This window comes from Pteropus medius, unplaced genomic scaffold (genome assembly GCF_902729225.1).
Source record: "Pteropus medius unplaced genomic scaffold, Ma_sr-lr_union100, whole genome shotgun sequence".
In the NCBI taxonomy this organism is placed as follows: Eukaryota; Metazoa; Chordata; class Mammalia; order Chiroptera; family Pteropodidae; genus Pteropus; species Pteropus medius.
In genome coordinates this window covers 3,973,532-4,001,406 of record NW_024350923.1, presented here as the reverse complement: position 1 = coordinate 4,001,406, position 27,875 = coordinate 3,973,532, and the positions used below count along the sequence as shown (strand labels likewise).

The following is a 27,875-nucleotide window of genomic DNA, read 5'->3' as shown; positions in this document are numbered from 1 at the left end:
AACTGCGGCCTTAAGTAAGGGGAGGGGGTCCCAGAAGTGGGGGAATGTGCTAGTATTGAACCCCAAGCTTGAGCCATAGGCCCAGGGAGCCCCCCCGGTGGCGGAGGTCCCATTCCCTAGCCCTCCTAGCTGGGCTTGCTGTCAGTGCTAGACGTGAGCACTTCGCGCACTGGTCAGTGTCTCTGCTCCCGTCTCCACTGCCTCCTCGCCCCGCGGCCCCGAATGGTCGGTCTCCCAACTTCGGGGGGCGGGGGTGGAAGCTTGGCCAGCGCGAGGTCACAGCTCAGACACTGTCTCCCTGCCTGCAGCTCCCACGCCTCCCGGTTGAGGCCCGGGGAGGGGCGGGGCTTCACTGGCCCCGCCTCAGGCCCCGCCCGCGGGGGAAAGTGAGTTCCGTGGGCGCCGCAGCCGGGATCGCAGAGCAGGGAGCCCGGAGCCGAGTGGCGCCGCGTACGGCTGACCTGAGGGTGAGTGCCCCAGCCGGGTGTCAGTTCTTGCTGGGGGCCACAGAGGCCGACAGGGGAAGGAGGAGGAGGAGGATGGGGTGTTCATAGCCGCTGACAACTACCGAGCCCAACTCGGCCAGGCCTGGCGGTGCTCAGAACTGTTCTCTGCTGCGTCTTCCTCGTTGGGAGGGACCCATTCTACAGATGAGGAAACAGGCCCACCCAACGAGGAAGAGGCAGCCAGAAGCGCGCGGGGTCATTCCGACTCCAGATCCCACCGATCTGGACAGGAGGAGGTGGCAGACCCTGTCCTCTAGCCAGGCTCATCATCGTGGACCAGAGGCTCCAAGGAGAAACCTGGTGGCTTCCTGGAGGAGTTGGCCTTAGCCTCCAGCCTCACGAGGGACCAGGAGGAGAGGGGCGCAAAGCGAGGAGTGAGCTGGACCCTGAAGGCCATAGGACTAGATAGATACCTTCATTTGCTCTTTAAACAGGACTGAGGTGGCCCCTGGCTCCGGCTGGGGCCGAAGAAGATGAGGGGTGTGGGTTAGGGGAAGGGTCTGGCCAGCTCTCTACACACCCGTGCCCACCACAGCTTGTCCCACCCAGCGAAGTGCCCAGGCCCGAGCGCCCTGTGAGTCAGGGCCACCAGGCTGGATTTGCCACAGCAGCTGCCCAGGGCTGCTGCACTCTGCATCCTGTAGCTGGCTTCCTATAGTGCCCCGTTTGGCCAGCCCCCTTTTAGCGTGCGCTGAGTAGAGAACAGCCCTCCGCTGAGCACACACTGGGCGCTCAGACTTCCAAAGCTGCAGCCCCACGCCTGGCTCCTGCCTGACTTGGCCACCTGTTGATATCTGACGCTGGACTTCACCTCTCCAGGTCTCAGTGGACCCATCTGTAAAACTGGGCTGCAGTGCCTCGCCCCTCCAGGATTGTTGTTAGGTGTAAGTGATGTAGTAGGGTGAAGGGCTTACGTGGGGGCTGTGGTTATTTTTGTCATCTCCATACCTAGGTCCTGTCTCTGCTGGGGGCGGCCAAGTCCTATTTACCCAAAGAGGAAGTAGAGGCCCAGAGAGGGCAAGAGACTACCTCGAGATCACACAGCCAATCACAGCTTGGGCAGAGCTCCAAGCCCTGGTTCTTGACCCTCTGGGGATAGAACCCGCCCTTCGCTGTCTAGGGCCCAGGGCTCCTGCAGCCTAAGGCTACTTTCCTCGGCATTCTCTCCTCTGGGGATAGGGCTGCATTCCCTACTTAGACTTAAGGAAACCAGGCCCCAGGGGAGGAAGTGATTTGGGAAGCCCAGACAGCAGGAGGAGCCCTACCCCTCAGTGGGGCCCTAACCTGGGACTGTCTCCTCCCGCTCCCAGTCAGAGAGCTAAGGAAAGTGGATCGCACAGAGGGGAAGTGGCTGGTCCTGGGAACAGCAGCCATGGGTCTCTGGCTTGTGGGCTGGGGCATCCACAGGGCCCGTTGGAGGCCACCCTGGCCCTCCCTCCGCCAGGCCCCGCCGGGCCTTTCCGGCGCATTTCACTCAGTTTCACTTTCAATAGTTTCGACATCTGGAAGGCTGGTCCCACCCATACCCACAACGGTCGCTGCCAGGCCTCAGAGGAAGGTTCCCTGTTCATCAGTATCCCCTTCCAGGCCTCTGTGCCCTCACAGAACCCCTGGGGACCCAGTGGCGACCCCCATGTCCTCAGCACACCCAGACACCACAGGGAGGGAGGGAGGAGGGCTCCAGCTGCCTGTGGGGACAGGCCCGACCTCAGCCTGGGTGTTGGTTGTCAAAGATGATCCCTGGGGTAGAAGGACAAGGGCTTGTGGCCAGCGAGGGCTGTGGCAGCCAGGGCTGAGGCTCGCTAGAGGCACCCCCTGCCCTGGGGCCCCAAGGATGAGTAGGATCCAGGGCAAGGGCAGGTCACAGAGGCCAGGTGTCAGAAGAGCCAGTGTCGCCAGGAGCCAGCAGGGGTGAGGGGCAGGGGCCTCAGACAGGGCAGAGCCAGCTAGGAAAGAGCTTGAAATTGGGCTTAGAGTCAGGCCGTGCCGTTAGCCGGGCCAGGCTACTTATTTCCCGTGTGACCTCAGCACCCCATCGAGGCTTCCTGGGCCTCAGTTTCCCCATCTCTCAGATGGAGGTGGTAGCAGGACCTTCTAGGATTACGTGAGCTGAGGTTTATGGAATTCCTACCTGGCCAGGAACCCTCTGTGGCCCGCCCCCGCCTGAGCCCCGACCTCCCGCCTCCCCACAGGGCCATGGGCTCCATGTTCCGGAGTGAAGAGGTGGCGCTGGTCCAGCTCTTCTTGCCTACAGGTGCTGCCTACACCTGTGTGAGCCAGCTGGGCGAGCTGGGCCTTGTGGAGTTCAGAGACGTGAGTGGGTCTGGGACAGGTGCGGGAGGGGCCTCGTTCTTAGGTGTCCTGGCTGGTGGACCCTCTCCCCCCATACTGGCCCCCGCCCTGCTCGAATCCTGCAGCCTCTGTCATAGATCATCTGCTCTTAGGAAAGCCAGGTTCACTCGTGGCCGGGGCTACCCTGCCCTGGCCTGCTCTCCTCAGGGAGTGTGGGGTCTGCTCTCCATCTGGGCATCTGGAGGTTCACGGTGTGCTTAGCACCTTTTGCGGGGAGGCAGCTATAACCTGAGGAGAGCCAGGGTGGGAACCAGGGGTGGAGACCTTCCCGGCTCCCTCCCCAGAAAACTGACCCCTCTACACACGGCAACCACAGCTCAACGCCTCGGTGAGCGCCTTCCAGAGACGCTTTGTGGTGGATGTTCGGCGCTGCGAGGAGCTGGGCAAAACTTTCAGTGAGTTAGCCCCAGACCCACATCACGGGCAGGCTTCCTGGAGGAGGTGCCGGTCCAGCTTGGTCTGAAAGGGAGATTCTGGGTCACCCAGGGTGGAAGGCAGAGAAGGGAGGCCGGAACAGAGCAGCCGGGATCCGTGGAGTGTTCTTGGGAACGGAGCGGCCTTGGGTGAGCTGTGCGCAGGGCCTAGGCCACGGCTGGCTTAGAAAAACCTTGAATGCTGCACGAGGGCCCAGGAATTTGTCCTGTGGGGCCACCATGTTTTCTAAGCGAGAGAGAGGCATGTACAGAGCTTTCTCTGCTACAGATGGACGGGGGTGGGCAGGGGCCAGGATCTAGGGTCAGGTGCCCCCGGGAGCAGCTCCTTCTCAGAGTGGGCCAGGAGGGAGCCCTGCCCGGGCGCCAGAGGGACCTGCGAGGCGGGAGGCTGGAGCACACTTGTGTAATGGTTTCATAGCTCTTTGACAGCTTGTAAGCAATCAGGCAGGGACCGTGTGGGCCTCCGTGCAAGCTCTCGTCGCAGTACCCACAATGCCAGAGCTCGCCTGCCGAGAAGACCACACTGTGGGACCCAGGCTCTGGGCTGGGCAGTGGCCGAAGGGCTGGAGAGGGAGAGCAGTCTGGATGAGCTCAGAGGGAGCGGAGCAGACCTGCGGGGGGGGGAGGTTCTGCCTTAGGTTTTCCCAGGGGTCTCGGACTCAGTGAATCAGTTAGCTGGTGGCCACTGGAGTTTGGGGTGGCATTTGGGGCTCCTAGACATTAGCCAGCCCTTGGCTAACAGTGGCTATTAGCTGGTGGTGGCCCCTAAGTGGCCTCCCCTGACGCCCGTCCCTCTGCACTCAGCCTTCCTGCAGGAGGAGGTTCGGCGGGCTGGGCTGGCACTGGCCCCGCCCGAGGGGTTACTGCCGGCACCCCCACCCCGTGATCTGCTGCGCATCCAGGAGGAGACAGATCGCCTGGCACAGGAACTTCGGGATGTGCGGGGCAACCAGCAGGCCCTGCGGACCCAGCTGCACGAGCTGCAGCTGCACGCAGCTGTGTTGGGCCAGGGCCAAGGCCAGGGCCACGGCCCCCCGGTCAGCTCTGGTCTGGGCAGGGTGCACGGAGAAGGGGAGGGGTGCCAGGCCCTGTTTGGGGCTAGGCTCACGGTGCCTTTTGACTCCTAGGTGGCAAGCAGTTACACGGATGGGCCCTCGGAAAGGACCCCGCTGCTCCAGTCCCCCGGGGGACCACACCAGGACCTGAGGGTCAAGTAAGTGAGGGGCAGCTTCACAGCCAGGCCAGGCCAGGCCCCATTGGACTCCTTGCCAGTGCCCCTCCCCATGGTGCCACCTCCCTCAGGCGGGGGATTTACCTTGTTTATGGGGTTTCTCCTGGCCAGGTCTGGTGGGCTCCTGCCTTCTCCCTGGGGGCAGGGCCAGTGTGCCTGGTTGACCACCCGGGGCAGGGCCTGGCCCCGGGTGAGGTGGTGGTGGTGCGGGGGGTAGGAGCAGCGCCCAACAGCCCTGCCTGGCCCCGCAGCTTCGTGGCAGGTGCCGTGGAACTCCACAAGGCCGCCGCCCTGGAGCGTCTGCTCTGGAGGGCCTGCCGCGGCTTCCTCATCGCCAGCTTCAGGGAAATGGAGCAGCAGCTGGAGGACCCCGTGACGGTGAGCGGGCTGGGGGGCCCCAGGCTGGGGTGCATGCTGGGCGGAGCCAGGTCTCCGTGGTAAACTGGGCCCCCCGCTCTGGCAGGGCGAGCCTGCGCCGTGGATGACCTTCGTCATCTCCTACTGGGGAGAGCAGATCGGGCAGAAGATCCGTAAAATCACTGACTGGTGAGCCCCCCGGGGACTGGCCACCCGCTGCCCTTGTGCCCAGGATTCTGCTTGTCCCCACCACCAAGCTGTCCCTAAAGTCACTTCCACAGAGCCCACCCTGTCCCCTGCGCTGCCCCGTGAGCTCCCTCTCTGGACTCAGCCTTCAGCCTTTGCACAGCCCAGGACCCCTGGGGCCCCACCTCACGTCACCCGTCCTCCCGGCCAGCTTCCACTGCCACGTGTTCCCGTTCGCGGAGCAGGAGGAGGCTCGTCGCGGAGCCTTGCAGCAGCTGCAGCAGCAGAGCCACGAGCTGCGGGAGGTGGGCGGCCTTGTCCCGCTGGACGCTGGCCTGCCCCGCCCCCGCCTCCCTCCTCCTGCCCTCATGCCCTCCTGGACGCCCCGCCCTTGACGCCCCCCCCGCCCCGCCCCTCCTGACCACCTGCTCTGGTCTCAGGTCCTGGGGGAGACTGAGCGCTTCCTGAGCCAGGTGCTGGGCCGGGTGCAGCGGCTGCTGCCGCCCTGGCAGGTGCAGGTCCGCAAGATGAAGGCCGTGTACCTGGCCCTCAACCAGTGCAGCGTGAGCGCCACGCACAAGTGCCTCATCGCGGAGGCCTGGTGCGCCACGCGCGACTTGCCCACCCTGCAGCAGGCGCTGCAGGACAGCTCGGTGAGCCTGGTGGGGGCTCCGGCCCTCCCCTGCTACCTGTTTCTGCCTCACGACACACTGCATTTCCAGCGCCATGCCTTTGCCAGGGCCCCCCTTCCTCCCCCGAGTCCGCTTGGATGGCCCTGGGTGGGCTGTGGCCCCCTGGTGGCTGCACTGGGTGTTAAGGGAGAAACCAGGTTCAAAACCAGGCTCCACAGGCACCGGCCCTATGATGTTGGCCTAACGGGAGGGGAGCCGCAGGCTCATCTGTGAAACGGTGCCACGACTGTGCCTCCAGGGATCGCTGTAGTGTGAACACACCACAGGCTGCCGGTGCTTAGTAGGTGCCACCTCCAGCCGATCTCTGGCTCTCCCTAGATCCCCTGGAATGGGGGCAGGTGGGGCTGGTTTTCCTACATCACAGAGGGGCGGGGCCGCCCCAGGTGTCCCCACACCTGCAGAGCGAGCCCCCTCCATGCTCCACATCTCGATCTGGGCCTGGCCAGGGGGCCTGAGTGTCCCCGGAAGCCCTGCCATCAGTCTCGTCTGTCTGCCTGCCTGACCCCCAGAGCGAGGCGGGTGTGAGCGCCGTGGTTCACCGCATCCCCTGCCGAGACATGCCCCCCACCCTCATCCGCACCACCCGCTTCACGGCCAGCTTCCAGGGCATTGTGGACGCCTATGGCGTGGGCCGCTACCAGGAGGTCAACCCCGGTGAGAGCCGTGGAGCCCCACAGCCCTGCCTTTGGTGGGAGCCTGGGACGATGGCGTCCACAGTGGGCCTGTCCCACCCATGGAGCCGAGAGGCACGCTCCATTAGCCGCTGTCACTCCATGCTCTCGGGGCCCAGTGGGAGGCTTCGTGTTTATCCCAGCAACCCCCTTTGTGACGCTTACAAGGGATCCGGCACGGGGGTGCACAAGGATCAGCGGCTCTGCAGTAGGTTCAAGGGTTCAAGGTCCAACTCGCTCACCTCAATAAGTTTCTTAGCTTCTCCGAGTCTGTTTTCTCACCTGTGAAATGGGACTCACAGTGCAGACTCCGAGCAGCATCGGGAAGGCCAACAATTGTTGGAGGCTGCAAACGGCAGGCCACGGGCCACACTGTTTTGAAGTTTAAGTTGGGTGGTATCCCAGAGCCTGGGTTCGGGGCCACCTTGGGGGGCCCAGCTGACCGCATGGCCCTGTTCCCGCAGCACCCTACACTATCATCACCTTCCCCTTCCTTTTCGCCGTGATGTTCGGTGATGTGGGCCACGGGCTGCTCATGTTCCTCTTCGCCCTGGCCATGGTACTGGCCGAGGACCGGCCGTCTGTGAAGAAGGCGCAGAATGAGGTGAGGCGTGTGGGGGCCTGGGGGGGGGGGGGGGGGGGCCCGGGCAGCCCCTCATGGCCGCCGCCCCCAGATCTGGCAGACCTTCTTCGGTGGCCGCTACCTGCTCCTGCTCATGGGCCTGTTCTCCGTCTACACCGGCTTCATCTACAACGAGTGTTTCAGCCGTGCCACCGTTATCTTCCCCTCGGGCTGGAGCGTGGCCGCCATGGCCAACCAGTCTGGCTGGAGGTAAAGCCTGCCTGCCCGCCCCACTGCCCCCCTGGGAACCTACCGCCTCGGGTGCCTGCCGCCCTGAACACCCTGCCTGCTGCTGCCACAGTGATGCGTTCCTGGCCGAGCACCCGCTGCTCACCCTGGACCCCAACGTCACCGGCGTCTTCCTGGGACCCTACCCTTTCGGCATCGACCCTGTGAGTCCCAGCCACTGGCCATGGGTGCTGCAGGCAAGCGGGAGGGCAGCCTGGTTTTGGTGTAGGAGGTGTCGGCCCCAGATAGGCCAGGGGCCTCTTCACTTCACAAAGTCAAGAGGCATGTCGTAGTGACCGCAGCACTTGGTCACTGCGGAGCCGGCTGTCTGTGCTCTTAACCACTCCTGTCTGCTGCCCCTTGCAAGGGCAGGTGACGGATTGTGCTGTGGCCCTGAAGGAGGCCGGTGGGTGAGAGTTGTGTGGGCGAGGACGCCCCTGCATGACACCTGCTCCTCCTGCCACCCAGGTCTGGAGCCTGGCTGTCAACCACCTGAGCTTCCTCAACTCCTTCAAGATGAAGATGTCCGTCATCCTGGGGGTCACCCACATGGCCTTCGGGGTGGTGCTGGGAATCTTCAACCACGTGTGAGGGCCCAGGCTCCGGGGGGTGCAGGGCCCGGCAGGGCCAGGGTGGTGTGGTGACCCGGCCCCCGTCCTGCCCCAGGCACTTTGGCCAGCTGCACCGGCTGCCGCTGGAGACCCTGCCTGAGCTGGTCTTCCTGCTGGGCCTGTTCGGCTACCTGGTCTTCCTGGTTGTCTACAAGTGGCTGCGAGTCTCGGCCGCCAGCGCCGCCTCGGCCCCCAGCATCCTCATCCACTTCATCAACATGTTCCTGTTCTCCCGCAGCCCCACCAACCGGCCACTCTTCCCTGGGCAGGTGGGCTGGGTGTGGGGATGGGCTCACACCCCACTAGGGGCCCTGTGGCCACTGGGCCACTCAGAACTGCAGGATCCTTATCTGAGAAACAGGGATGCGGGCCTGTGACTGAGACAGGGAGGTCCAGGGAGTGAGGCTCCCAGAGGGGGCGGTGCACAGTGGGTGCCGGGAGCCCGTGGCCCTCTCTCTCTGAGGGTTCCTTACGGAGCAATGTCCCCACTTAGTGAGGGGCTGTGGGGGAGGAGCAGATGGCGGGCTCCCTGGCTCCCCCTGAGTCGTGTGGCCCAAGCCGGGTGTGCAGGTGGCCGGGGCCCCCTGACTCAAGCCCCTTCGCCTGCAGGAGGTGGTGCAGTCCACACTGGTGGTCCTGGCCCTGGCCATGGTGCCCATCCTGCTGCTCGGCACACCGTTGTTCCTGAGCCGGCAGCACCGCCGTCACCGGAGGAGACGCGCCGACCAACAGCCGGTGGGGGGCGTGCGGTGGGAGGGCTGCTGGGGAGGTGGGGCTGCTGCCAGGCTGAGACACTCCCCTCGCTGCCTCGCGGGCTCCCAGAGTGGCAGCGCACAGTCAGCGCGTGGCAGTGTGGCCCTGTCGGGGGGCTGGGGGCCTGCTGATGCTGCTTGTCTCCCCCCCGCACCAGGATGAGACCAAGACTGGGCTTCTGGACTCGCCCGATGCTGGCTGGGGCTCTGACGAGGAGAAGGCGGGGTGCCCAGGGGACGAGGAGAAGGCCGAGGTGGGTGTGGTGCCTTCCTGATTTGGGGCTGGCTGCAGGCCCGGCTCACCTCTTACTGAGGCCCGCACCCCCTTCCACCCCCCCAGTTTGTCCTCTCCGACGTGCTCATGCACCAGGCCATCCACACCATCGAGTTCTGCCTGGGCTGCATCTCCAACACGGCCTCCTACCTGCGCCTCTGGGCCCTCAGCCTGGCCCACGCCCGTGAGTGACCCGATGGTTGATTCCTGGCTTCATCTCACGCACACAGCTGCTGGCTGCGTGGCCTGGGCGGGTCACTTCTCTGGGTCTCAGGATCCTCCTCTCTAAAGTAGGGACACCGAGGGAGGACCCCTGCTGGCCCCACAGGACGGGAGGCTTCAGGCTGCCGAGGGGCTGGGCGGGCACCTGTGGCCCCTGGGCTCAGCTGCCCTTTCCTTCACCCACAGAGCTGTCGGAGGTCCTGTGGGCCATGGTGCTGAATAAGGGCCTGAGCATGAGCCGAGAGATAGGCGTGGCAGCCGTGGTGCTGGTCCCCATCTTTGCGGCCTTCGCCGTGTTGACTGTGGCCATCCTGCTGGTGATGGAGGGGCTCTCGGCCTTCTTACACGCGCTGCGGCTGCACTGGTGAGCGGCCTGCTGGCTGGCCCGGGCAGCACGGGCCTGGAGCGGAGGGCCTTCCCCTCACCTCTGCTTTCTCACCCCAGGGTGGAGTTCCAGAACAAGTTCTACTCGGGCACGGGCTACAAGCTGAGCCCCTTCACCTTCAACGTGGAGGATGAATAGCACCTACCTGTGGCCATACCCACGACCCCCGGCCCTTCGCTTGCTGAGGCTGAAAAGGAATAAAAAGGGAGAAGGCCTAGGACTGTGACTTGGTCCTGCCTGGAGCACCAGGGGCTGGGGAGGCTGGTGTGGCAGAGCCTGGGCCGATACCAAGGAGGGGCAAGGCCCTGGGTCGTGGGCGTGGGCTAGTCCAGCCTGAGCCTCTTGGTCTCGTGGACGCCATGCCAGTCTATACCTGTCTCTTGTACCCTCCTCTGCAGCTGAGGTTGGTGGGGGGTGGGAGCAGGGGGCACTGGTCTAGGATCTGGGGCCTCGAAAAGTCAGGGAGAAGACCCATGAGCACATCTGCAAAAACCCCAGATTCTCGGAATAAAGGACCAAGGTGGGATGTTTCTCGAACACTAGCTCGGAATGAGTGTCTTCCCAGGCTGGGCCGGTCCGTGGGCTTCCCGTCCGTGAGGGAGCGCAAACTGGCCGAGAGAATGTCTATCTCCTGGGTACGGAGGGCGCTGCCAGTGTTTCTGTGCCCTCACGCAGAGAACAGCCCGGGATACCGGAGCCTGACCCAACACTCTGCACTGGGGAGCTGTGGTGTCACACACGCCCAAGGCCACCGTCCTGCAGAGAAGGGCAGAGGCTGTCCAGGACAGCCCCGGGGGTCAGGAAGAGGGCTGAGCCAGACCCCAAGCCCCATGTCCCCATCATCAGAGGCCGCAGCCTTTCCTATGTCCCTGGGCTGTAGCCCTGCTCCCCTGAGGCCGTCCTTCAGCTGGTGGGAGGGGGCTGGCGTCCTGCAGCTCTTTCAGGCCTGGGTCCCTCCACTGGCTGGGAGGCAGAGCCAGTGCTGCTCAGAGGCCTCGCTTTCTCCGGCCAAGGAGCTGCAAAGCGTTTCTTCCAGCCGGACACACCAGGGACAAAGGCTGCTTTGAGGCCAGAGATGCCCTGGGCATAGCAGGCTGGGTGGCCTGCCCCCATCACTGTGGCTCTCATCTGGCCAGTTGCTGGGAGGAGCCTGTCCCTTGGGTCAGGGGCTGCCCTGCTCTGGGCCCCCAGATGCTAGGCTCGGGTACAAGGGGCTGCATGGCAATCCCACATGCCTGGCAGACATGGCTCCAAGAAATGATAGCAGGGCCCGGTGAGGAGTAGAGGAAGCTGTGCGTGAGACTTGGCACTGTGGATGGGTCTGGACTGAGCCGAGGCCCCCAGACGTACACCTTCCTGGGAAGCAGAGCTGGGCAGGGGTGGAGGTGGCGGCAGAGGGACCCTGAGCTAACGCTCAAGGCCACGTGTGTGGTGTGTGGTGTGTGTTGTGGGGAGGCAGGTGTGATCCCAGGGAGACACTGGTTGGCCTTGCCCTGGGTGACACACGGATGGCTGGCTGGCAGCCTGGTTGCCATGGGACCAGCACTGCAAAGGCTCTGGAGTGGGCACTCTTGGGACGTGGAGGTCATCACCAGGAGACACAGGGATGGGCGGGTCACCTGTACTGAGGAAAGGCCTGATCCCAAGCTCGTGATCTAATGCAGGAACAAATCTGAATTCCAGGAAAAGCCCTGTACAGATAACAGAAGTGATGGGCCAGGAGGATGGGGGCGGGGCCTAAGGAACAGCGCTGCTCTGTGTTGGCCTGACTTCCAGCGTCTCAGTCGAGGAAAACTGAGCAAGCCTGGTGCCGAGGAAGCGGAAGGCTGGAGCGGAGGGCAGGGACGATAACCGCACGCGCCTCGTGGGCGCAGGGAGGAGCTGGGAGAGTCACTCTGAGCGAGCTCTCCAGCAGGAGCGCACAATCAGCGCACTGTCCTTGCGGCCTGGGTGGCAAGACACACCCACCTGGTTAAATCCTAACCATCCACAAGCGGGGACAGTGGCAAGTCTCCCTCCTGCCCTGGCCCATCCCACCGCTCTGCTGCCTCCACCGGGAGCAGAGCTGGAGCTGGTGTACGCGCTGTGGCCTGCTGTAGGCACGAGAAGGTGACGAAGTGCCCTCCCTGAGACTCAAGACACATCCGAGAGTGACAGCTGAAGATGGGTTATTTTTTTATTGTTTGTATAGTACAATCTGTGGTAGCAGAAATATATGTACAAAAACAATTCAAATAAGAGTTCAGAGTCAAAAAAGAATTTATCCCAAAGGACATTTAATATATACGGATTTCACAGCTATACTCTAGCCACGCCCCCACATACAGACTGCTGTTTCCCACCGGATGGAGCACATGGGGGGCACCAGGGAACAGTGAGGGCGGGGTGAGCTGGCTGAGCGCCCAGGCCAGGGTTTCCCTCTCCCCAGCTGGCACGCCGGGAGCAGCCAGCCCTGTCACAGGACCCCCAGTTCAGGGTGAGCAGTAGTGGAGGAAAAAGGCAGAGTGGGGAGCAGAGCGGCCTGCTCCCCCCGGGGAGGGCGGATGGGTGGTGTGTGTCTGCATGTCCCCACACCTGTCCAGCAGGCAGCCCTCTGTGGCCATGGCTCACTGCCTGCCTGAAGCCGGGGTGGATAAAGCACGCTCAGCCAGGAGGAGGGCGCGGCAGGGGCTGAGTCCAGTCAGTGGCAGGTTCGTCCGCGTAACCATACGTCCGGCAGGTCCCCGGGCGCTGCCCGCACCCGCCCTACGCAGCCCGCTGTCTCAGCACCAGCCACGTGGACTGAAGGGTGAAGGAGCAGCTTCCGGAGGAGCCACGTCACAGTCTGTCCCGTCGCTCACCGCCCTTGGGAGTGAGCAGTCTACGCACATTGTCACCTACAGAGAGCCTGGTCACAGTGCTCACCAGCAGAGTGATTGAAATCCTGTAAAAATCAACATCAACCAAAAATGTACCTGCGGTAACACTGCTGACTCTTGCCGTTCACCATATCTGACCGAAAGCCTCAGGCCCCAAATACGAAATGCCCTGTAGATTAAAAGGAATCTGAGATATTGCACTAGTATACTCTATTTCTGCTTCCCGATCTCATCTGAGTCCTAGCGAAGTCGTAAACGAGATATGCAGGAAATGTTACGCAGTTTTAATACAGTCTTTTGTATCACACACGCCGGTGCGGCGGTGAGGCGGCCAGCCTCTTGCCGCAGGAACAGGAGTGGAAGCACAGAGGGGCCGCTGGCTCGGCCGCCCCCACGCCGTGCAGGGGTGAGGTGCACGCAGTCCTCCCACAGTCACACCCCCAGCTTCCTCTTCTGGTCGAAATAGGCATCAAACCTTGCTTGGGCATAGTCCTAGGAGACATAAGAAAGAGCGGCCTCACCGAGGGGTCTCACCCAGGCCACCACCAGCGCAGCAGAGCACAGCCAGCGGCATCTTCCAGCAGCCCGGCTACTCTAAAAACGCTCATCGCGCGTGTGAGCAGTGCTCACCATACCTTCACCTTGAAGGTGCCCAGCTCGGTCACCCTGGACAGCCTGGCCCTGCCAATCCAGATGGGACTTCTGTCTAACTACGTGGCGCTGCCATGGGTCCCCGTCTTGTTTACCCTGAGTGCTGCGGACACTCACTGGCAGACCTAACAAAAGCTCCTCTTTAAAAGCAAAAGGTCCCAGGGTGCTGGCAAGCACAGAACAAAGAAGTCTGTTTTGTCATAGAGCATTTGACCGTGACTCCAAATTTGCTTTAAAAATCCAAACTTCTCCTTCTTCTTTTGCCTAATTGCACCTGTGCATTACCGAACCTTCTGCCTGGAAGCAGAGATCGTCCTAACACAGGACTGAGGAGGAGAAGCGAACCAGTCACTTCCTACCCTCCACCACCCAAAGCCAGGTGTGCGCTACAGACTCCGTGCGCCTTCCGCCCAGGACGCCCCGCCCACGCTCGCGAGGCCGCAGAGGCCTTGAAGAAAGGGCAACGACAGCGCCTCTGCGCCAGGACGGTGCTCATGCTCAGCAGGAGAAGACGGCCCGGCTCGGCGCAAACCTGCCTGAGACAGGTGGGATGTCTGATTCCGACTCAAAGTCGGGCAGCGAAGGCCAGAGACAGGGGTGGTCACAGGTGAATCAAACAATCCAGGGCACTGAGGTCAGGGGTGGGGCCTCGAGGGCTCGGATGCCCGGATTCCTGCAGCGGCCACAGAACCAGAACCGCGGACGGACCACATGGCGCTCCCCTGGGGCAGGAGTGGGCCCTGCTGGCCCTGGGGGTGAGCGCCCCGAAGGCAGAGAGCTCCGCCACTGCAGCCGGCTTAAACTCTGTGGCCTTCCTCCCGCGGCTTCCAGGGCTGAGTCCACTGTCCTGGCGCCAGGTCGCCTGGCTCAGGTACTTGCGGGGAGAGGGTGACCCTCTGTCAGGAACGGTCATTTACCGCCAAGCATTCACGTACACTGTGGCATTTTCCCCTGGAAGTAGAAGAGAAAAACTACCCCCCACCAAACGTACCATGTACCCAAATTCGATGGATGAAATCTTGGCCTGTACGATGGACCAAAGTCCCCAGAAGAGATGGGACGCGAGGGCAAACCTGTAATTACAGAAGCAGGAGACACATATGAGACGTGCGGCGCCAGCCCGAGGCCCGGTGACGTCACCTCTGCTACATGGACATCCCAACTCGTTCTCACCCGGCGGGTGCACACTCTGCCCGCCACGGCAAACGCAATGGAACGATGTGCCATGGCGACAGAACAGCGGGAGCACCACAGCCGCCCTCTCCCCGCCTGGCCGGTGGCCGGTGGACTTGCAGGCGCCAGGCACACACAGCACGTTCACGGGACTCCCGTGGAAGCCTTGACGCCATGCTGGCAACGCAGAGGCCACGCTGAGAGCCAGCCCTCCGTGTGGGCACAGCACTGGCAGCCCTGCCACACAGCCAGAGGGGGAGGGGCGCGGCAGCTGATCAGCACCTGCCTGTCCCAGTGGGCAGGTGACACTCGCCCTCCCCCAGCCCCTCCTCTCACATGAGCACAGGAGAGTGACCCAGGTCACCACCTCTGGCTGTATCACGCCTGTCACTGTGAATCCAAGTTCTCCTCAAATGAATACCTTTGGGCTTCATGCGAATTCTAATTCTGGGACAAATGCCATCGTATCCTCATCAAACCCACTGTTCTTCTTGCAGTCCTGGACCCACGACAGTCCCTTGGTGCAACCCTTTCTGTCTGGGTCTCCTCCATGCCCCTCTACTCCTATCTGTTCAAGGACCTGAAAGGGACAATCTATGTGCAGGCGGAGCGGAGGGGCAGTCAGGGTGGCAGCATGCTCAGGGGGAGGGGTGTGGACACTTCTGAAGACCACACGGGGGATCTGTAGGTGGATGGACAGAACAAAGTGGGCTCAAGTGATTCGGGTCATTTTTACCAAAGACCCTCCCAGGAGACCGCAAAGGACCGGAGTAACTCGGCTGCTCGACTAGAGATGAGTGGGTGTGCATAAACTGTGGTGTCGGCCTTTGTGGGGTCTGGACGCTTCCAGCCCTGCTTTGAGAACTGACTCAAACAATACACACAATTTTGGATTGTTTTCTAGGAGAAACATATTAGATGGCGCCCACCACGCCATGAGCATCAGAGACCAGCGTGCACAGGCCTGGGTGGCGACAGCCTCGCACAGCAGGATCTCACGCATGATCCGAGTGCGGCCTCCACCCAGGCGTGCCACCCTCCTGTGAGGACCGTCCCCCTCACCTGCACACACCTGAGAGACCAGAACACATCAACCACACGGGGAAGTGCCTAATGTTCTGTTTGTGATGAAGGACAAGTCCTAGTGAGATACGGTAATAAAGGAGCGCCTAAGGCAGTCAGCGGCAAGAAGGTATCCCAAATACGTTCTATACAGAGGCGGTAAGCCATCTTTACAAAATGGCAAAGGAAAAGAATTACCTATTGACTTCGACCAACATTTCTTCTTCAATAACGGACTTCTCTTCATTACTGAGGTTTTCATATTCATTTGGGAATGCAGCCAAGTAACTAGAAATAAAATGAAGCTTAGAAAAAAAAAAGTAATCGTGTTAGGATCAGTGATGGTTAAAAATAAATGATGTCAATAGCTGTCACAAAGCATACACATCTAGGTCACATGAGAGGAGCCTGGAGAAAGCCTGGCGATGCCCACCACACTGCTGTGCCCGGGATGGGGAAGGCGGAAGTTCGCTTTATCCAGCAGTGACCGCTGGGCCCGATGCTGTACTGTTAACAGATGGTACAGGAAACCACTGCTACTTCTGGAGAAAGTATTTCAGTAGAATCATTATTTCCTAATCCACACCCGTGCTTTCCAAAGTCTGGGCGTCAAGCAGGGTAATCCTGCATCTAACTTCCTTCCCCCCAGGATGGCCGGCGCCGGGCCAGCCGACGAGGCCCGAGGGTGTCCCAATGCTCCATCAGAGTGGGCGCTAGACCGGACAACGTGGGGGCGAGGGGGCGGCTCTAAGATGCTGTGACTATTTACACACTGTGTTCATAAAGTGGCAACGGCTAATTTTGGTTTGGAGAAGAGACGGTTTACGTTTACCTAAGGTCATCCCAGGTTCCACACTGAGTCTACATGTGAATTGAGATTTGAAATGAAATCCCTGGTTCTTGGCTATTTTATACTCCACCAAAAAGGAGAACCTGGCAAACCACTGATGCTTTCTGATGTAAACAGTCAGCCTCCCCTGTAAGAACCTCGTTAATTGGTTACCCAGTTGGCATTCGCCTCTTCCATCTTCCGTCTCTAAAATCAGCTCTCGTATGCTCCACCCCCCAAAAGCATCATTCGAATTCAAGCGCTGTCCCAGGCGGGGGCTCCTGAAGGGGCCTTACGTCTGAAGGACCCCGGCACGGAAAAGGGGACTGCTGACGCCCATCAAACTCTACGTAACGGGCACTACTCTGAGCTCGTTTCTGCGTGTTAACTCACTTCTCACAATACAATAACTTTTGCAGACAAGGAAACTGAAGCACAGAAACATCCAGCAGGTTACAGCTGGCAGCCACAGCTCTGAGATTCGAATGCAGCAGATTAGTGTTTGAAATCCATGCTTGAACCACCGAGCATGGATTTTAACGCTAGGGGGCGTTAATTTCTGGGGGGTATTAAATGTGGTAACTGAAAAATGAAGATAGAAAACCTGAATTGAATTGATCGACACCCTGACGAAACAGTAATTAACGACCCTCCCTCTAAAAAAGTTCTAGGTCCAGACTGTGTTATGGGCAAGGTTTATCAAACTTTCAAAGAACAGATATCCTTCATCGTATATAAATTTGTTCCAGAAAATAAAAAGGAAGAGTCAACTCGTTTTATAAGACTAGTATAATTTTCACTCCAAAAGTAGATATGATTTTTGTAATGAACATTAAAGGCCTATTTCACATATGTGCATGGATGCACAACTCCTAAAATAAGATAACTGGACCCACTGGAGCATTTCAAAATAACACAACTCATTCAAATAGTTTACTGCAGAAATTTCAGGATGGTTTAACATTTAACAACCTCTCGTTAGTGGACTAAAGGGAGAAATGCATGAGATAACCTTTCTGTATCTACTGAGGTAGCGTGATAAAGATCACACCTCTGTGGATTTTTAAAACCTCCCAGAAAACAGGGACAGAACTGTCCTCACACTTCCACGCTCTGCAGCATGGCCGATCCGCGGCTCTGCCCCGCCCTGTGGTGAGACGTCCCTTCTCACTGAAATCTCCCCTCACTGGCCTGAGTGTCCTCACCTCTAAAGCTGCCCAGTTTTCACAGAAGTCTAACTTCCCTTTGGCCTGGCAAGAGTTGACACCTGAAGGCTGCTGTCCCCGGCTCAGTGGCCTGCTTTCCCCTCCCCTGCCATGCAGCATGCTGAGGCCCAGAACCTTCCCGAACATGCTGAACAAACTCAAGTTCCTCACAGTCGGCCTTAAAATAAGGCCAGAAGAGAGCAGAGCAGCTCCGGCCCCCGGCAAGTCTGCACCTGAGCGCTGCCCCTGCAGTGCGGCCGCCCGCTGACAGCCCTGCGACATGGAAGGGGCTCAAGAAACGTGTGCGGAGCGAGCCGCAGCGGCAACTGACTGTGTCCCTGTCCTCGCCGACCGCTGGGGAGGCTTCTGACCAGGCGACGCTCCAGCAGGACGCGCTGGCGGGGCAGGGGCAGGTGTCGCTGAGGGCGGAAAGGCCGGCCTGGTGCTCTCTCCCCCCCCGCCCTGCTTGTCCTCAGCCCGGGGGGCTTTGATGGCGGGCTGAGGTGTGCACCAGAGGGGTTCCCGGGAGGTGACGCCCACACAATCACTGGACTCCCATAACTCAGACAAAAGAGAACTGCCAACGGCGCCAACAGCTGCTAAGCCGTGGTACCCAGATCACTTCTCTCCGCTCGCGGAAGACAGAGGGAAGTCAAGGATCCCTAGAAAGTGCCCGAAGAAAGGGAGACTGAGCTTTCTAGAGAAAACCAGGAAGGACTGTGGGGAGGCCGAGCTCCTCTCTGGCCGCACACAGGTGTCTTGGGCACAGAGATTTTAAAAAGCTATACCTAAATGTCAAGTTTGCATCTATAGTCAACCGAAAAAAATATTTGAAGCGAAAAGGTTGATTCCTCCTTAATTTCAAATGCATAAAAAGCAGCTATGAAACTGTTATTCTGCGGTGTGTTTGAGACCTTGCTCCTTGGCATATGTCGTCAGGCTCAAATAAACTTATAAAAATTCAAAAAAATGAAATAAAACAAAGCAAAAGGGTTTGCCTAACCATTACACAATTTAAAAGGGGCGTCTTTAAAGATGTCAACAATAAAATAAAATAAAAATAAAGATGTAATCAATACCAAATACCAACTGCAGAAAACTGACCAACGTAGCGAGGATACAAACACCCGCCTCCTACCTGCTGTTTCTTGGTGGGGTACTTCAGGATGTTTGCTCTGAAAAACGGGTACTTTTCATAGTTATAATCATACATCCATTCACAGAAATGATTCCCAATGTCGAATCCCCTGAAAAAGAGATGAGAGATGCAGAGAATGAGACAAACTATCCGGCACAAGGCTCTGCTTGCCTCCTCCTCCGAGTCGTGAGCATCCCTCCCGGCAACAAGCTGGACTTCCCGAGGACCCCAGAGAACGATGATGAGTGTTCGATGATGGGGACACAGTCAACGGTCAATGGGGCCATTACTATAATCACGGCCGACGAAGTTACAAAGTGTCACCTGACCCGCTACTCAAGAGCAATTGTTCCAGAGCATTCTCCTGCAATCAGTATTTTTTAAATTAATTTTTTAATGGTGATATTGGTTAACGAAATCCAATTAGTTTCAGCCGTACACTTTAACAGTAAGGCACATATATATATTTACACTGTGTTCACCTCACATCGTTAGATTTCTTTCTGCCACCACATATTTGACCTCCTTCATCCGTCCACCATCCTCCTCCCTTCTGGTAACCACTAGTCTATTGTCCACGTCCATGAGTCTCTGTTCGTTTGCTGCTTTTAGGTTTATATCCCACATATAAGTGATATCATGTGATTTTCCACTTTTTGTCTGGCTTATTTCGCTTAGCATGATTATCTCGAGGTTGCAAACAGTACTTTAATGAAAGGAAATTATCTGAACCAAAAGATAATACCAAATTCTGGATTCTGATCAGTGACTTCACTGCCTCCACTAACGCAGCTGGCTAAGAGGCTGTGCTGGTGCGCACGGCCATCGCGGGCACTGGCGCAAAAAGCGATGGCTTCTGGGAAAAGAAACTTCCAACTCAGAACGGCACTGTTAGTGTTTTCTTCTATAACTGTTCGCACACGCATTACAATACAAAACAGCGCTGAAGTACAGACGGCCTACTCGGAGACGTTACCTGTAATTATAACTGCTGTACTCGAAGTCAATGAGCATCAGCTTCTGTTTTTCTGAATTCTCTCTCCCTTCCAGCAATAAGACGTTACCTGCAAAAAGGTGTGGACGACATGACTTTTACTGTAGGCACGTTTTATCCTCAAAGGCACAGGCCCCAAACTGTGGAGCGAGAGCCGTTCTGACTCTGTCCGGGAACCCTGACCGTGCGGCGAGTGGGTGCGGCCGCCCGTCTCAGGATGGAGGCCTGGCCCTCGGCGGAAGCCCCTCTGCTCTCAGCAGCCTGAGTAACTGGCCCTGGGCTCCCTGGGGAATGGGATGGGCTTGGCTCGGTTTTCCGGGGGAGTGCTTCCCCAATTTTTCACACGGGGCATGCAGAAAACGCTGGAGCTCTGACTACCCCAAACCCCGGCAGCCCTCGGAAGAGCTGGCTGGGGCCCCCTGCTGTCCTCCCAAAGAGCGTGCCGGGGCGAGCGCGGCTACCACAGGGCTCCGGGCACCACACCTGGCCCCACCGCTTTGCCTCGCCTGGCTTTCTTCCCAAGGAAGAGGCCAGAGGCAGCATTCCCACGACCCTATTTCCTTTAGGGCTGAATTCTGGACCAGAAGTGGACTGGCCGCCACACTGGCTCGTCAGGCCTATGTTCTGAGACCCACACTCTACATAATGTTCTCTGTCCCTACGGGGCTGGCAGGAGGCACCCACGAGCCAGCCTGTGCCCCTCTGCTGGCCAGACCCTCTCCAGGGTTTCTGCGGGAGGCACGGTTCCCAGGTGTTCCAGCATACACCTTCTGTCCCCAGGAGTGGCAGAGGCAGATGCCCACAGGAGTAGGACAAAGCAAACGCACGACTCCCATTTCCTCTGTCCTCGCCACACATCTCCATCGCTGGCCAGCTGACCGCCCTCGCACCCTGTTTGGTGAGGTAACAACACACAAAACTGGCTGATGTGTCTACACCCTGCTGGACTGGACTTGGCTGGCAACGATCAGGTAATACGTAAATAGTACTTTGGCTCAAACTAACGTCTTACTGATGACTGGTCTTCAACAGGGACTGTTCTCAGAATTAAAACAAGCTATAGAGCCTGGCGAAGGGTCTGAGGGTGGACCTCAGCCAGCTGAGACAGAGGACAAGGATAGTGGGAAAAACCACGCCACAGCCAGGCACTGCTGTGGCAGCGGCGAGAGCTGCCTGGCTGGAAGGGGACCTCTGATTAAACCCTCGAGCCTGAAATCACGTTGGGCAAAGTTCGGTTACAGTAAGGGGTATATGGCATCGGGATTTTATTAGCGTGGAGAACCCAGAAGTCATTTACAGCACGTGACCCGATGCTCAGAGAGAAGGCGGCTTCGGTGCGCTGCAAGGCGCTGCCCGAGGCAGAAGGCAGGAGCCCGGCGCCGACGAGGAGGTGGGCCCGTCCTTTCGCCGCTTTTCCAGATTCATAAAGCCAAAAGCATTTACGGAAAGGAGTTAAACACGGAGCCCACGCGTGACTTAGGAAGTTGAAGGCCTTTATCCCAGCCCTCGGTCTAGTGAACATTCTGATTTTTTCTATGAATATGTTTTTTACAGAAATGGGACGATATCCTACGTTGTACTTAAAACTTGCTTCCTTCTTTTAATATCCTGGAGACTTTTTCTGTTGCTCTGCATAAAACTCGACCTGTTGAAGAGTTACACAACACTTCATTGTCTGGCTGTGCCGTAATTTGATGCCTCTAATCCTCTCTTCCTGGACACCTGGCAGGTACTGCGCACACCACACCGGAGGCAATCTTTTAAGCACGCACATGCGCGCCTAACAGACGCAACCTTACCTTCTTGACAGTCATTGTGACAAAATACAACTGGAGACGGAGTGGATTCAAGCAATGATCTGGGAAAGGAAGAGTTTGCTGTTATGTACTGAACTTTTAAGAAGTTAAATGCAAACAGTCCCGCTCCCTCGGCAAGCCCAGCCCTGCGTGTGAGCTCCAAAGCGACAGACACACAGCCCCTGGGTAATGTCTGTCACGTGAATTCCGAAAACTCTGTCACGCGGTGACAGACCTACAGCAGTTCAAACCGGAAATACACGCGGGCCCCCGAGCACAGCTGGCAGGACCTCCGCACAAGCCTTCCTGTCCTGAAACCCCTCACTCGTCCCTCCTCAGAGAGCACGACTGACCACTGACCAGAGCAGATTCCTCTCTGTCAGTCTCCTTTGGCTGCCATGTTTCCTTCACAGCACCTGTCCCAACTTCACATCATTTCGCCTGATTACTTGTTTTCCCATCTCTCTTGATAAAACAGAAGCTCCTTGAAGGACGTCTCGGTCACCGTCCCCTCAGCACCAATCATGAGAGCCAGACCAAGGGACACGCGGCTTTTGAGTAATGAAAGGTGTAAATCCTCCCACTCAGGGGATGAGCGCACCCCGAGGACACCACGGCAGCGTTGCCTCAGAGACCGGTGTCAAGCCTTCTGCTCCATGTCCCCTTAAGTTTGGGTGGACATGTCCCCCTCGCTGTTGACACGCCCCGGCCTGGCCCCATGGTTTGTAGTTTTGGTTTTGTTTCAGGAAAAAACCTACGGCTCTAGTCACTGACCATGCTTCTAGAATCTCACCTCTGCCATGAAAACTTCGTGGATGACCAGAGGAGGGACAGCACTCATATAAAACTATAATTCCGGTTACAAAATTCATCTTTGTAACTCATCTTTGAACTCATCCTGCAAACGCCAGACAGACCTGAGGCAACGCTTAACAAATGATCATCAATAACTGTTTCGGTGACTAAGAACTGCTAGACAGAGGCACTCGCCGAGTCAGGAACGGAAGCAAATACCCACCTCAGGCTCTCTAGTTCCAAAGGCAGATTGTAACTGAGGAATCTGTGGAGCTGCTTCGCTCTGGCCTCCCCGGTAAATTTAATTCTCAGCACTTGATTTAGGTATCTTGCAAAAAAAGGAGAACAAAACAGCATTGCTCAATTCACGGCGACTTGTCCTTGGGGCTCTAGTTAAACACAATCATACCAGGGGAACCCCCATCTCCGTGGCGGGGGAGGGGAGAGGGCACAGGGTCCGGGGCACTCTGGGAAGCAGATTTTCTGCCCATCCACCTGTTCAGTAGCATTTCTGCAAACAAGTCTTCTGTCTTGATTCAGGAATGGATTTTCACGTGGAAGAAAGATTTATTCATGCATGAGGCGAACGCCACCAACTGACGGCCTGCACACCGGCAGACCAAAGGGACACCTCCAACCACGTGGCAAAGCACGCTCACCTCTGGCACCTCTGGGAGCTGCCAATGTAAAACTAAGTTAGAGCCAAGTGATTTGACCACTTACTTTTCCATTGTTCCAAAAAGCCATTTTGGTTCCTTATTGAATGGCATTTTCATACCATGAAATGTGGCCATTTTCTCAGCTATTTCTGCAGAAATATCTGGCAAACTTAATTCTTCAGTGTCTAATCGCCGGCTCTGAAATAAAAGAAGGACGTTAGAAAATGTCTTTACCCAGACAACCCAGGAAGTATAGCTCACGCCATCTTAAGAACTAGAAGCCAGGTTTTGTGGGGCATCTAAGTCTCGGCTACTGCACAAAATTCCCTTAAAAATGAGCGCTGTGCCTGAACGTGGCGACCTAGCAACTGCTCTGGCACTTAGCAGTGAGGAGGACGCCACTTCCAGAGGTCGATTTCGTTTTGAACCTTTTAATTGTGACAAAATACAACTGGAGACGGAGTGGAATCAAGCAAAGTCCTTCGCACACAGGACCTAGGAGTCTGCTTTGTTCCCTCAACCAAACACCAGAAGTATACGCCTTTCCTCAGGCTAAAACTCCAGGTCTGCGGCAGCTTCTTAAGTGCCCAGCGTCTCGCTCCTTCGCTAGTGTCTGTAAAATGCGAACCACGACATGAAAAGTAGAGACGACAGCACAGGTGAGGGCTCTGGGCCAGCACCGAGCCGGGGAGGCCGCGACAAGTGGCAGGCGCCTCGTGGTCAGGGCTCCCTGACAGCACGGGGCCGAGTCCGCTCCTGCACTCTGGCACCCTCCACAAATGACCACGCCGCGGTAAGGACAGGGCACTCAGCTTTGAGCGACAGGACATCGAGGACTCTTAAGGCAGCCTGCTCAGCTTTCACAGAGCTCCGTTAAAAAATGCCAGTAATTTGTTCGCAACGTGAAAACTTTTCAGCTGACGTGCTCATAGACGAACAGATCTCAGGATTCCAGGTTCATTTGCCAAGAAGGGAAATGAGACTATCTCCCACATTGCCTTCTGAAAGGTGGGGCTCACCTCACCCCACGCTGCCGGGGGTCCAGAGTCAGCCTTAGCCAAGTGAAATGGCTCTTTCTGCGGGTCAATAACAGTTGACTATTGGCAGTTTCTTATGGTTCGACCCAGTGTTTTAAGAGAATTTTCTTTAAAACATCACTACAAATAATACACACAAGAGCACAGAACTTCAGAACTAGGAGCGCATCAATTCCACAGATGCCACAACCTATGAGTCCTGGTCTCAGCTCATAGGTTGATAGTGGGGGCTGTTCGAGTTGTGTTCACTGGTCTCTTATCTTTTCTAAAAACGGTTTTACACCCATGTCTGGATGAAATAACTATTGCTTTGCTCCTATCAGGCTTTATTAAAATGGTATGATACTACATGTAGTCTTCTGCAATTTAGTTTTACCAATCAATATTATGTTGTTAAGATGCATCGCACGCATGTTGCCACTTGTAAACGTATGAAGTCTTTTATAATTTGAAAATTCTTTCAAATATTTTATTCTCTCATTTGATTCTCATGCCAGATGGATGTTACTGTCTTTACTGGGAAAATTATAAATAAAAACACAGCCAGGTGCCAGGGAAGACACTAAACGTAAATTCTGGTACAGTGAGGGTAACACCCACTTGCTTAAGCGTACCCTCGATGGCGGCTGGCACACATGGCGCTGCTGGGGAGGCAGATCACAAGAAGGCTCCTGCCCTGGCTGTGGGATTAGACCAAGGAACTCCAGCTGGATGCAGGTGAGCAGAGCATCCCCTTGAACCAGGTGTCCTTGTGCTCAGTGCCACTGCACAACTGTACAGGGCCATTCATGACCCTAGTTCTTAAAGAGCACATACAGGTTAAGAGGGGGACCCTGCACCATAACTGCAGACCTGGCTGCGAGTGGGAACGTGGCCAGCAAGGCTCGGCATCGCCACCCATACAAGCTACGACCCACATTCACTGTAAAGGGAGCTGCCGAGGCCCCAGGCCGGCTGTGGGGGAGGGGGTCGGCACACACATGGCAGGCTGGAAAATGTTATAGCGACATTAAAAATGCCTCAGGGCAGCAACAAAAGGACAACAGTCCTGACTCAGAAACAGAGGGTTTGCGGTAGGCCTTGAAATCAGAGAGGAACTTCACGGACATATGGAGACAGGGCTGATGCCAAATAGGGGGACAATGGGAGACAAGGCAAAGGGCAGTGATGGTGGCCCCACAGACCACACCGAAGACCAGAGATGTGGCACAGAGCGGTCAGGGCCAGGGGTTCTGCAGCCAGTTCTACATGGAGGCCCAGAAGGTAGGGGGAACGAGGTGCAGTGAAGCTGTTTCAGGGCAAGTGGCTTCGGCAGACAACAGATATTAAGTCTCCTGTATTTTTTATTTGGATGAACATACTCTGTAGGAAAGACAGAGGGGTCCGATGTACATTCAACAGGAATGTGCTTTTTCTTTATTTCTGATACGGTTTAATAACACAGGCCGCATTTACTATTTCGGCCCCAGCATCTCGGCCTCTTGAGGGATCAGACAGAGAACCCGGGTTCTGTCTGTGGCACATGGCGCCCAACCGGCCGCGAACGTATCTTACCGGGATGAACTCCTCCAGGCGGCCCTGTGGGAAGATGCCATACAGCTTTGGCCCAAGCGATCTCTCCGCGAGAATGGCAAACATAACACTCTCCAGGACCATGGCCTCGGCCCCCTGAAACAGACGCCAGCAAAGCAGGTGTTACTGATTGCTGACCGCGTGCTGGCTTCGTCCAATCCCACACCAACTCTACGATCAGGCATTATTTTTATTATTATTACTGTCCCCGCTTTAAATGTGAAGACACAGAGATGAACAGATCTTGTAATTTGCAGGATCCATGCAAACATGACACTATATAAATGAGACTGAAAATTCAAGTTTGATGTAGGTCCCTGACTCTAAAAAATAGAACAATATCTATCAATACTTTACTGCTTCTATTAATTTTATAACTTGTATGAATCTCACCCTTAGCACCTCATCAAAGGCCATGACAATACCAGCCATTCTGGTGAAGGCTGACTTGCTGTTCAGTGGACAGTGCTGAGTGAAAGCAAATGGGCCGGAGGGCCTTCTGCCTCCTGAACTCATCTGTGGGTCTCGTAAGTTTGAGAATTACTGATTTAGATAGGGGGTGTCTAGGCTTTCTGGCCTAAAGAGCGCCCTAGCGGGGAACATTCGAGGTTTCAATGTTCTGCTCTTATCCCTCCATCTTCTCCTGTGTCATTTAATGTCTGTCTTCTTGCGAAACCTCTCTGATTCTCATACGTGCTGACTTCTGTCCTCAATACTAATGTGGATCTAAGATCATTTTGCTCTCAAAATCCATCTTTCGGTCTCAATTCAAATTCTCAATTCAAAGTCATTCCTTAGTCCTTTCCCCTTAAAAAGCAAATTACAGCTTAAAAGTTCCCATCTGTTAGGGTGAAGGAATAGAAAGGGAGTTCTTCTTAACCAGAGGTGAGCCCAACCTCTTCGAGGGCTTTTCAAATGGCGTTCCTGAGTGGAAGGTGTCTGCAGAGGGGCCGGCAGGTGTGCTCTGGACATGCTCTCAGGGGACTCTAATTCACCCCTTGTAAAGAAACGCGCTGTGGAAATACGAGCTGGAGACACTGTTCAAAAGAATGGAGCTCTTTAAATGACAGTCACATTACGGAGCATGAACTGACAGACGTAGCGGGTGGAACTCACAGGCAATGACTAAAGTTAGTGAACAGAAAACAAAAAGAGAAAGGATGGCCCCACGTCAAAGTACAAAGTGACTCCGTCACTCCTACATCGTGTGGGGGGGACGGATTTGTTGGTAATCCCCCACAATTCTAGCCTAGCCACCGTCTTGTATAATCCCCACTATCATGGTCTAACCATCACCTGGCGAGGCCCAATCTTTATTTACTAATTTGCAGTTTTGTATATATGGCTGCTATGGACGAAACTGTGTCTCCCCTCCCAAGCCCCGAATTCATCCGTTCAACCCTAACCTCCGATGCGATGGCATTTGGAGGTGGGGACTTGGAGGTGACTGGGTTTGGATGAGGTCATGAGGGTGGAGCCCTAACGGGATCAGTGGCCTTCTAAGAAGAGACAACAGAGAGTGTGTGCTCTCTTCCCCCCAGCGCCACGTGAGGACACGGCGAGAAGACAGAGTCCGCGAGCCAGGGAGACGGCACCCACGAGAAGGTGGCGAGCGGACACCCTGCCCTCCAGCTTCCAGGGCTGCGAGACAGCGCTGTCTGTGGTTTATGCCCCGGGGAGTTTGTCAGAGCAGCCAGAGCAGATTAGACAATGACAACCAGGACACAGCACTGATCAAGTTAATGGATTTTCGAGCAGGATCTGGCATCACGCAGGTTTTATTAACCCTTAGAGAATGACAACAAATTCCTGACATCTCTGTTTAGCTGGCAAAACGTCTGCCCCACTCATCGGACCTGACAGCAAACCTGTGCGGAGGTAGTGACTACTGCCCCCAAATGGTCCTCAAGTCTAGCATCAGACTTGCCCCCTGGGAGAGGAGCCCCAAGACCTGCAGAGCGTTACTCCCTCTCCACTTGGACACCGGGACGCACTGAAGCCGAGGCGAGCGCCGGCGGCAGCGCGGGGCGCAGGGCACGGGGCCAAGCTCAGCACCGGACGGGGAGCCTGCCGTCAGTGGCTCCTCGCCATCTGTACGACCCCACCTCAAGGTGCCGACCCATCCCCAGTCGTCACCAAAGCATGTGATCGGCATTTCTCCTGTCTAGGTATTGGGATTTTCTTGGGATTAAAATCTGTTTTTAATCTACGGCCATGCTACCCTAAACAAGCCCGATCCCGTCTGATCTCGGAAGCTAAGCAGGGTCGGGCCTGGTTAGTACTTGGATGGGAGACCACCTAGGAAGACAAAGTGCTATAGGCGTAAAAAATAAATAAAATAATAAGGGATTGTAAGCTGACAAGGTCCTTGCAATCTCTGAGGTCAACCAAGGGTTGCCTTGCCTAGAAAAAAAATTTATTTGTAACTCTCCTCTGTGTAGAGCGACTAAGCTAAAGGACCTCAGTACTGGCACTTCACGAAACACATACGTGTAGCCAATCTAAATATTCCTTAAAGCCTGAAGTTTCAGGTTTTATGAATAGAGTTAAACCCCATTTCATTATTTCAGTAAGTAATTTTGC

General features: G+C 56.8%; 2 protein-coding genes and 1 pseudogene across 9 annotated transcripts in view; 2 read left to right on the top strand and 1 right to left on the bottom strand.

The window, feature by feature from the left end:
* Positions 1-322: 322 nt before the first annotated feature.
* On the top strand, positions 323-9,743 carry TCIRG1 (T cell immune regulator 1, ATPase H+ transporting V0 subunit a3). 6 transcript variants are annotated; one of them, XM_039840647.1, is made up of 20 exons: positions 323-467; positions 2,699-2,819; positions 3,175-3,253; positions 4,097-4,329; positions 4,420-4,505; positions 4,775-4,901; positions 4,987-5,069; positions 5,278-5,371; positions 5,507-5,719; positions 6,268-6,412; positions 6,894-7,033; positions 7,104-7,261; positions 7,353-7,443; positions 7,748-7,866; positions 7,946-8,159; positions 8,500-8,625; positions 8,801-8,896; positions 8,983-9,100; positions 9,325-9,502; positions 9,583-9,743. In XM_039840647.1, exons 2-20 carry the CDS (start codon positions 2,703-2,705, stop codon positions 9,659-9,661), a joined length of 2,496 nt encoding a protein of 831 aa, XP_039696581.1. In that variant the 5' UTR covers positions 323-467; positions 2,699-2,702; the 3' UTR covers positions 9,662-9,743. The 6 variants fall into 6 exon arrangements, with proteins under 6 accessions (XP_039696581.1, XP_039696582.1, XP_039696585.1 ...); XM_039840648.1 differs by lacking the exon at positions 323-467 and adding an exon at positions 636-873; XM_039840649.1 differs by lacking the exon at positions 323-467 and adding an exon at positions 3,346-3,421.
* A 1,938-nt stretch (positions 9,744-11,681) lies between these two features.
* Positions 11,682-27,875, bottom strand: part of CHKA (choline kinase alpha) — a 43,791-nt gene continuing 27,597 nt past the window's right edge. For 2 of the 3 annotated variants that reach the window (XM_039840664.1, XM_039840660.1), the window contains 9 exons: positions 25,275-25,388; positions 22,748-22,881; positions 22,248-22,352; positions 21,233-21,291; positions 19,416-19,503; positions 18,440-18,548; positions 15,466-15,572; positions 14,024-14,105; positions 11,682-12,873 (listed from right to left, as the gene is read on the bottom strand). In XM_039840664.1, coding sequence (XP_039696598.1) covers positions 12,814-12,873; positions 14,024-14,105; positions 15,466-15,572; positions 18,440-18,548; positions 19,416-19,503; positions 21,233-21,291; positions 22,248-22,352; positions 22,748-22,881; positions 25,275-25,388 — 858 coding nt within the window. In that variant the 3' untranslated portion in view covers positions 11,682-12,813. The remainder of the gene's footprint in view (positions 12,874-14,023; positions 14,106-15,465; positions 15,573-18,439; positions 18,549-19,415; positions 19,504-21,232; positions 21,292-22,247; positions 22,353-22,747; positions 22,882-25,274; positions 25,389-27,875) is intronic. The other variant, XM_039840663.1, reaches the window with a different exon arrangement.
* On the top strand, positions 27,497-27,615 carry LOC120584909 (uncharacterized; annotated as a pseudogene).